The sequence below is a fragment of the Anolis sagrei genome, chromosome 2 (assembly GCF_037176765.1).
Source record: "Anolis sagrei isolate rAnoSag1 chromosome 2, rAnoSag1.mat, whole genome shotgun sequence".
Lineage (NCBI taxonomy): Eukaryota > Metazoa > Chordata > Lepidosauria > Squamata > Dactyloidae > Anolis > Anolis sagrei.
In genome coordinates, this window is record NC_090022.1 from 65,157,901 (window position 1) to 65,168,244 (window position 10,344).

Genomic DNA, 10,344 nt, shown 5'->3' on the forward strand with positions numbered 1-10,344 from the left:
CATGAATCTTTGATCTGAAACTAAAATATAATCTTTTCTCAGGATGCTTTGTGTGAACTTGGTATTAAATAATACAGTTGCTCTGCAAGTGTATATATTAGTGTGTGTCTGTGTTTTAAACCTAGAAAGAAGGATCAAGGACCTGGACTCTACTACTGTCTACCTTAATCATTTGGCATTTATACTTACTCCTAAGAACCAAGTCATTCCATTTAATAGTTCTTAACCTGTACCAGGGTTCATGTGTCATTTCAGCAACAGGTGACATTTTGTAAGCCAATCAAAAATGCATTGGTAGGACTTCTATCTCAAGCAGGATGTGGTCCCTGACCCCATGTTTACCAGAATTTATAGAAGTACAAGTTGATAATAGGTATCGTCAACAAAATACAATTTTTGTAGAAAAGAAAGCTTTGTTAGAGAGTTACATCAGAGGAAAGATGTGGTCTGCTACCACCAGCTATATGACTAAGAGTAAGAAGTAATATTAAGTGTGTGATATCAAGACTGAGAATGTTGATCTTGAAGGAAATAGAACAGGCATGGCAAAAAAGCAACAGACAGGAGAATCCTAACTAGGCATGGGCAATCCATGGTTCTAAATAGTTCTAAAGTACTTACAAATCTAGAGGGTGCAGGTGCTTTGCTTCTACAGTGTTGCTAAAGTTCTGGTGGTGAAAATTTCAGAACTCTAACAAAACTTTCAAAATTTCATTATTATTTTACTAATGGCAATTTTTATGACAGAACCAATTAGGAATTGCCGTTTAATATGAAATAGTGAACTCACTTTCACTATCACCAAATTTGTGGTTACAATAGTTCTTGCTAGAGAGTAAAATCATTTCCCTGTACTGTTTGTTGCTTGGTAGAGCTTCACTATTGACATCTGTTGCGAGGAAATGTATCACTGTAGATGAGTTGAAATTTTTTGCATTTAAAGTCTCATTCTCTTTTCTTTTGGACTGAGATGACAACATCCATCTTCTTCCCCTTCACTTTGTATTCCAAAATAATAGATGTCACCTTCACCTTTTTCTCCTTGTACACATGACTTATGATCTCACTTTTTTCATATCACAAAATCAATTTATCAACAGATGTCACTTTGTAATCCACAGTAAAAAGTATGGAGTGGATCTCATCAGATACACACATGCTGCCAATACTGTGGTGTACAGTTCCAATAAAATTGATATTAAAATTGATGAATTACTTTTCTTGACTGAACCCCACATTGATGAGCATTGGTTTTATCATTCCATGCTCTTGCAAGGTTGCTTAATTCCCAAAAACTATTTTGAAGTTTGCATACATAGTTCTTGTTTCCTGAATCTTCAGCTACTGAGCCTGCTTCATCTATTGTTTCCTTTATTTTTCCCTTGGAAAACAGTCTTTAGATCTAGGTGTTATATTCTTTTACTTGCTGCTAGAATGCTTAAAGTGTCCGCCTTGAAGTATGCTGTTTAACTAGGTCAAACATTCCGTTATTGTCTTCCCTGTACATCTGGGAGTTGACTTTGGCAATTAGCCTGTCCTGGAATGTTTGAATTCCTTTAACTGCACCTTGCTTGACCTTGAAGACTCACTTATATCACATGTTCTTCCTTTCTGGTGGCAATTCCATGATTATCCAAATCTTGCGTAGATAGAGGCAAGATGTCTCACTCTTCCTCTCTGTCTATGGTATGTACTAATATGGAGTATCCCTTGGATGCAAAGGCAAATTTCCATCCATGCATCTCCTTAGATTCAAAACAATGCTATGGAAGACTAACAATGTAGTTTTCAGAGAATCTCAAGATGTGTTTCACGTTAATTGTGTTGTCCTCTCCTCTGATTAAACAGAAGACTCGGTCATCATGTGCAGACAATCAAACAAGATATTTCTATTGCCTATCCCTGGTCTGGGGTGTGAACTACACTTGGGGTGCATTAAAGGAATTTTCATAGCGATATTTTGACATTTCTTAGCAGAATTTACAACCCATGGGCTGGTCCAGATCTGTGTTGTCTTTCAATCCAAGCTCCAGGGTATTGTCTTTACTCTTGTCAATTATTTGTAAGGTAGCCAAGTGTATTTTTAGATGTTTTCTTCATTTTTGCATTGGCACAAGATTTTTGATGTTACAGCTGTACTTCCTGCTAGAAGCCTCCATCATAAAACCATTGTTCCTCCTGCTTCTGGTCCCACTTTTAGCCAGATCTCAGTCATTGTGGAAGACGTCTGTCATTTCTCAGCCATTCCTTTCTCAACTCTTTTCTTAGCTGCTTTCTCTAATTCTTCAGATAGAGGAGGGAATGCATACCTAGCAGTCCTTGTTAAAAGGAAAATGTTGCTTAGAAGGGCAACATCAGTGTTCAAAGAGGGTAATGATTTGGGGAAAGGGGAGAAAGTATTTTTGTGCTCTCTTGTCTGTGGAGCTTTGTGTATTTACTGAAGTTGTAGGATGGTTAATTATGTGGGGGAGATGAAAAAGAGAACATGAGTAAACATGAGAATGTATGAATGAGTAAACAGGAATGTATGAATGAGTAAACAGGAGAATGTATGAGCTCCAAATGGTTGGATACATGGGACAGGGAGGAGTAGATCACTTGGGTTGAGCTGAATGACTTCCACTCTAGTACTTCCTTAAACTTCCTTGGCCTGAAAAAAATCTTCATCATCTTTAGTGTGCACTGTAAAATTCAAATATAAATCCTCACATTTTATGTAGATTACATTATGACTTTTCACATAGTACCTTGAAATTGTGTTAATTGCTTGCATAAAGTCCCAATATAAGATCTGGATGTACATAGGTAGAACAAGACTTTTCTGAGGGAGGTGGAACTCTACACAAGAGGACTTGCTTGCAGGACATTTAGTCAGAAGATGGTGCTCAACCTCCCTGCCCCTGCAAGCCTGGGCAAATACTTCTTTGTAGCAATAGTCAGGCATCAATTTCTTCCTTCCTCTCTTCCATTCCTTCACTGTCTGACTGCCAGGCGATGCGTGAGGCGCATGTCCTTGCCTATATGAAAGGAAGACCCTGCACATTACAAGGAACAGGAAGCTGTGTACAGCCTTCTTCTGTTGAGTTCCACCTTCTGAGCAGTGCCCAGATCAGCCTATGTATATCCAGATACCATTACATTGGGCCAAATAATGTGCCACAGTGGTGGGAAAACAGATAGAATAACATTACGTAAGTATAACTTGAAGTTCCAAAGAGAAACCAGACATAAGATTGCCTTTTTTTGGCAGCTGCTTCATTGTCTCTTCTGGCCTGGCTGGTCTTTAGGAGTGGTTCTCAAGGGGCTGTGGCTTCTCAGTAGCTGCATTCCCTTGTTCTGCTTTGGCTTTCTCCTGGAAACTGTATTTTCAGATACTGTGTTTTCCTGGTTTAGGCATTCAATCTTTGCTTGTGCTGAAACATAGCAGGACTATCATTCACAAGTAGGGTGTGAGCTGGATTGGACAAGACTAAGCCCTTTATCTGATCAGCTTTTCTCATTTGGAATACAAATACGCATTGCCTATTCTCTTACCCCTTTATTTCTGTGGGGAGGATTTAGTGTGTACACTTGTGATAATGTTTTTCACAAATGTGGCCAGTGCTATTTTGAAGTGATTTGTTGGGAAGAAGAAGAAGCCATATTGCTTAGCTGATGACTCCTAGAAATACAGTTAGAATAATTTGGATTTAACGCTGGCACTTTTGTTCAGTCATCCTATTCCATGTAATTGTAGTAATTGCTCTGACTCACTGCCTTTATGTTACTGTTTTTGATGCTTTGTTTTATGTAATAAAATGGTGGAGAGATCTGAAACATTTCAAAAATATGGCAAGCAGCAATTCTATCTCCTGTGCTGCAAGCAGAGCAATGAGTGCCAGCCATATTTGTCACTGCAGAATCCACATCTTGTCTATACATGTGATGGTACAATTGAGAACCTTCACTGGCTATTCACACTGCATAAAGTATGAACTGAACCAGCCTTTGGAAGCATGTCATGCTTTCTATATCATGTGCGAGTTTAAAATACTACTCTAATCTGTTCATCATATTTTGTCTTTAATAACCCGATCCTAAAATAATTGTTTCATACTTCCTCTTCATCAAGTTTCTGAAGAGATCCTTTCTTTCTGAATATGTCTGAGCTTCATGTGCCTGAACATGTTAGACTGAATAAAATGCTGGTCATTTTTACATATTTCTCAGCTAGCTTATTGTGCTGCTAGGTGTCACTTGCCGCTATCAGGATATTGACTTTTTAGTATAGTGTGTATGTTTGTGTTGTTTTTGCTAGTGAGATGAACAACTCTTCACTCTCTTTGGGGAAGCAACTGTGTTTAATGCCTATTCATTTCTTCTGCTCCTCAGAACCGTCCATCTGTCATCACTTGTGCCTCTGCAAGCAATCGTAACTGTAACCTTTCTCACTGTCCAGTTGCACACAGTGGATGTGGCACTGCCCTGCCAGCCAGTTATCGGAGACCATCTAGCAGTAAGTAATGCTTTCTTGCCATAGTTTTTCTTCCAAGAGCTTGAAATCTATGCATGGCCATCTATCTCTGACATATGTAAGAAATTAAAACTACAGTGGGAGAAGCTTATTTCTTTCTTTTAGGGAGAGAGTAGGCTCAGGTCAACTTAAATGCACACTGGAATAGAATTTTTATTGGGATTGTCTTCCATGTCTTTGGCAGCAGAAAGACTGAGCCATGCCAGAACTTCCCAGAAAATGAACTGAAGGAGAAAAATATGGATTCTCCATTTTTAATGAAATCTTTTTTTTCCTGGAAACTATAGACCTAGGATTGCTTCAGTAGTTTTGAATATATTTTCAGAAGACTGAGATGTGATTTATATCTACTGTCTTGTGTGCACATATGTGTACATATGCACTACAGATGTGTCGCTTCATAGAGATATATGACAGCATGAGTGCCAAGTCATTATAAGGGTAGATTTTTACATGGAGCATCAGGCCCTAGAGAAGGAAAGGGAGATTGTTCACCCCCTCATTTGGACCCAGAACCAGTATTTGTCATGACTAATTCTTTACATTTTAATAGGATTTCAGTGCAATTTAAATAGTTTTGAATTTAACTCCCTCAATTTTGAGGATGTTTGATCGCCAGTTAGATCCACAGTCTTGCAGAGAAGCCTACTGAAATCACTGTGACATTGGTGGGCCTCTTTTAGAGGGTGCACCTACACTTTAGTATTAAGGTAGTTTGACACCACTTTAAGTACCATAGCTCGATGCTATGGAATCCTGGTATTTGAACTGCAAGATCTTTAGCCTTCTCTACGAGAGTGCATCACCAAATTACAAATCCCGGGATCCTAGCTTTGAGCCTTAGCAGTTAAAGTGATGCCAAACAGCATGAATTTGACAGCATCGATGCACATTGTAGATCCAATCCAGTGCCAATATTAACACAGATTGAATGCAAATTATTTGTGGAAGAGCAAATTTTGTAGAGGAAAGGGGGCAAGGAAGAGCAAAAACAAAGGCAAGGAATGCCTTTCAAAAGTCATCTTATGAAAAAATCCATACTATCCCATATTTTGTGTGTGAAACCATACCTGTCCTTTCTAGAACTATTCTTTAAAGCCTGTATGATTTTCTGGTTTTCAGTGACAATAATAGTCATTCTGCTCATGGGTGGATATGTTTTTGAAATCCTTCAGCATCCTCACCTCCTTGTCCCTCAAATCCCTGTATTTACTCAGCTGCCCAAACCTTCTAAGGGACATGGGTGAAATTTGGCTATGCCTTTTTGTCTCCCCTGAGCTCTTTCCGTAATCATTTTCTTTGAGATTGATTTACTGTTGAAAAAGCCACATTCATTAACTAGAATCATAAATATCATAAGTGTATTAAGTCAAAATTATATAAATAGAAACATCAAAATTGAATGAAAAAAATGATTAATGAAAGCAGTGGCCGCAGTCTTACCGGGTGGCTTTTCTGCTTAGGCAATGGTGGAAAAGCAGTAGCATAAGTGGCAGAGGCAAGGCAGCAGAGGGAGGTGGCACCAAAACCCTTTTCTGTTGGGAGAGTAGATTGCTCAGTTGACTCACAAGCAGTTCAGGATAGCAGGGCAGCAACTTCTCCAAACAGAAATTTTATTTTATCCTCTCCCTGCCTCTTTGCTGGACTGAATCACATTTTTTTTTGAATGAGTGCTTCTACCATTTGCAGTCACAACTGCATGGAAATGTATACATGTTTTTGGTTACCATATATACTCATGGATGCTCTCTCATGTATAAGTTGAGAGCAGGTTTAGGGGCCAAAATTATGGATTTTGATATGGCCCATGGATACGTTGAGGGTCATTCTGCAGAGAGGGAGAAATGTCAGTGTCCCTTCAAGGGGTGTATGCTAGGCAAAGAAGGGAGTGGTCACTTTCAAAATAAAAATTAAATTACAATATTAACTTATGAAAAAAAGAGCTATCCCCTTCTCTGAGAAGAGTGGCAAAATATGAGGGCTTAGTCCATCCTGGGAGAAACTTAACAGAAAACCATCACAGTGCCAACTCTGGCCTTTTGGAATGCCTGGGTGGGAAAATGATGGTGACGGCAGTACTTTGATGTTTTGCCCCAAAGGATGCTGAGAAAGTAGAAGCACTCAGTGCTTTCTTTGTTTTCCTGGGATAGACTAATCTCTCACCTTTTGCCTCTCAGCTCAGGGAAAGGGATGATTTCTTTCTTGATAAGTGTTGAAGTACAGTACTTACACTGGATTCATAAAGAAGTCGATTGTTTGACTCATATTTGAGTGTACACACACACACACTAGCCATCCCCTGCCACATGTTTCTGTGGCCCAATCTGTGCATATGTGTTTTTGCATATATGTGTGTGTGTGTGTGTGTGTGTGTGTGTGTGTGGTTTTGTGCATGCGTTGTAATGTAATTTTGGGGTGGTTTTTTTGTCTTTTTATAAGTCTCTTCTGCTGTGTTTTCAGTGTTTTTATGAGGGATGGTCACTTGTTGGCTTGATAGGTGTTATTGTATCCAAATTTAGTGTCAATTCGTCCAGTGGTTTTTGAATTATGTTAAGCCCACAAACGAACATACATTTTTATTTATATAGATATATAGAGATATATATATATAGACATAAGCATTATTAGTTGCAGGTTTCTAACACTGTTTTTCCCCCTCTCCACCTCCTCCTTTCCTGTGGCCCGTGCACATATAGGTACCACTGCCTGCGATCCAGTGGTGGAAGAGCACTTCCGCAGAAGTCTTGGCAAGAACTACAAGGAACCAGAGCCAGTGACAAACTCTGTATCCATTACTGGCTCTGTGGACGACCACTTTGCCAAAGCACTTGGAGACACATGGCTTCAGATCAAAGCTGCGAAGGATGGCGTATCCAGCAGCCCCGAATCTGCCTCCAGGAGGGGCCAGTCCTCTTCTCCCCCTTCCTCCCACATGGTCAATCATAATCATTCACCTTCTGTCGTCTCATGAAGAGAGGACCACACACTTAAAAAAAATCCAAACGTGAATTTGCATGGTTTGACTGAGCTTCGAACAGTGCTCACATTTTTTTCAATTTTTTTAAAAAAAATTAAAAGTATTTGGGAGGGAGAATAGGAGAGATTAGTTTTCAGCACACGTTTTGTGTGTAACCTCCTTGGTTTTTATTTTATTTTATTATTATTCATGTTCCCTTAAAAGATGATAGCAGGAACTATTCAGTTATGTAGCACTCTTATTTTCCTGCTTCAGTTACCAAAGAAACCTCTGATGCAAATCCGCTGCCCCTTTTTCTTTAACAAAAAAAGGAAGAAAAGACACCGATGCAAGTTAATGGGCGAAAAAGCAAAAAAGCCATTCTGTACAGTTGGTTGACCCAAACGCTGTGTGCTTTGATTAGTTTCTTGAGAGTAGAGTTTTGTCTGGTTTTTGATACTTCTGTTGCTTTCTTCTCCCTTTGTGAAGTATCGTTTTATGTATATACTTGAAAAGAACTGTTGTGTATGATTTGCACTATTGGAGGAGGTCTAGAGTTGCATAGCAACTTCACGCACGATGCTTATATTCTGTGGGCAAACTGCTTTGGGGGGGGAGGGGAACAAAGTCAAGACTATGATGTGTCTGTCTCTCTTTAAAACATTTTTTTTAAAAAAGCAACATTTGCCTAGGAAGGGGAAGTCTCATACAGGTTATAGGTCTTTCTCTCTTTAGTGCTTGCAACTGGACTGCATAATTGACTGACCCACGGGCATTTAAATTTTGTTCACACTGCAGTTTGTTAGAATAGAGCTGAGGTCAGAGGGTTCAATAGTGCTAAAAAGATGCATGTTTTATGGAAAAAAATAGCTGGTATCTATTAATGTATAGACAGTAAGAAATATAATACTTAATAGCCTTTGTTGAGAACTAGTTTATATATTTTTTTCAGTAACAGTCGTAGATAGACTTACTGCTGGTACAGTTGTACTCTGATATTTGTATCTGATGATATTCACTTTAGTAGCAGCCAGCAACCACGGACAATTGCCTCCGGTCAGGCCTCAAATGGAGCGGTTTTATTAGCTATACAGTGCTGTGAGGTACAGGATGCTCTAATGGCATTTATTACAGAATAACCAACTTAACATCTCTGCAGCACCAACTGCTTAATGCAAATCTACTTAGTGTTTGTTTTTCGTGTGTAAGCTAACTAGTTGCTATCAGTAAATATGTTGTCTGAACAACAGATTGTGAAATGCAATCATTTTGATTATTGAGGCTGCTTATAAATCTAGGCCAAGGCACCATACATTCCACCATTTAAGAAAAAAAATCTTTTATAAAGGTGTTACTTGCATTTATATAATTTGCTATATTAATAGCCACTAACTAGGTAACAAGAGGCAGGCATAAAGAGCAGATTTGTGTCAATAGTCATGAGCTTCTCAGCTTTTTATTTCATGCAGCAATTTGGCCCCTCCTTATGGATACCCCACACATTCCACCATCCCCATGACAGTTAAAACTGGTAGGCCTTTTAATACTGGATTACCTGAAAAGACTGGCTCTACGGAGAGTTGATGAATAGGGAAAAGACAGAGATCCATGTGATGTATTCTGGAGCGTGTTGCAGGATTTGGGTCCACAATAGTCTTCATATGGGGGGGGGGGGGGATATTGATGGTATTAAATATGAAAAAGGGGCAGGTTAGAAAAGGCCTGAAGATGGTCGTTTCCATTTTTTCCTCCCGTAGTGAGTGTGGCTGCCAAATCTCAAAAGCAGAAAAAGAGCTCTTCCCTTGTCACCCTTTTACACATTTCATGGTTGTCGTTCTGGCGGGTGAAATGCTCAGTCTCCTTTGGCATTCACTGCCCTGCTCCCTCTAAGACAATTGCAGAAATACACACAATCACACACACACATTTTAAATAGATAACTTTAAGACCATCATTACGCTGTGCGTAAAGAATGTACAGAGAAATTTGTAGGTATTTTTTGAGGAACAATTAATTTGTTAATGATATGTAGCTATTTAATTTTTTCCCTTTCCTTTATTGTAATCATTCTCTCCATCTCTCTCTTATTTTATTTTATTTTTTTTGGTCCGGAGAAAAAAAGTTGATCTTTTTTGTTTGTTTTGTAGAGATGTCTGTAATACAGTAAAAGTGCAGGAACACAGTTATTCTATAAGAACACTGCATTAGCAATTAATAGCCACTAGTGTGTTGTTGCTACGGGCTACTGAGCAGTCTAACAGGAAAGTACTAATGTCTGTAGATGGACTCTGTGGGAGATGTAACTCCTTGGACATTTCTTTGAAGCACAATATTACAAAGGCACATTTACTTATCTGTGATAGGTAAATGGGTCTGTGGTGAAGCAGAGGGGATTGGTCCCTCAGTCCAACCACACAAGGCTCCGAAGCAAATTCTATCAAAGGGCGCGGGGAGGGATATACTTCCTGAGCACACTTAGGGTGATGAGTTCAGCAAGGTGTGTCCCATATACCATAACGTGGGTTGGGAGGGAAAATACTGGTGAGAAATGTAATTATTTTATGATAGCCAAGGTTGGGGCGGGGGGGGGGGGGGTGAGAACAAGAAGAGGGATGTTAACCTCACTGTTACATAAAGCATTGGGGTTTTCTTTTCACAGAGCCACGGTATCTACAGTTCTGCTTGAACAATATTCTTCATGTTTGTAAATCTGTAATATATCATTCTTTTGTGGCCTTGTTTCACCTGGCAATTTTTTTTTTAAAAAAACGGTTTGGCAGGCCATCTTTTTTTTGTACTTAAAAGTAGCCTTAATGAACAATAAAGTGCTCTTAAATCTCATAAATGTGAGCATGTGGTGTTGGGTTTTCTTTAT

At 39.1% G+C, this 10,344-nt stretch overlaps 1 protein-coding gene across 3 annotated transcripts in view; it reads left to right on the top strand.

Moving 5' to 3' along the window:
• Positions 1 to 10,060, top strand: part of VGLL4 (vestigial like family member 4) — a 131,480-nt gene extending 121,420 nt beyond the window's left edge. For all 3 annotated transcript variants that reach the window (XM_060765940.2, XM_060765939.2, XM_060765941.2), the window contains 2 exons: positions 4,372 to 4,495; positions 7,210 to 10,060. In XM_060765940.2, the coding sequence (XP_060621923.2) occupies positions 4,372 to 4,495; positions 7,210 to 7,484 (399 nt within the window). In that variant the 3' untranslated portion in view covers positions 7,485 to 10,060. The remainder of the gene's footprint in view (positions 1 to 4,371; positions 4,496 to 7,209) is intronic.
• Positions 10,061 to 10,344: the final 284 nt, after the last annotated feature.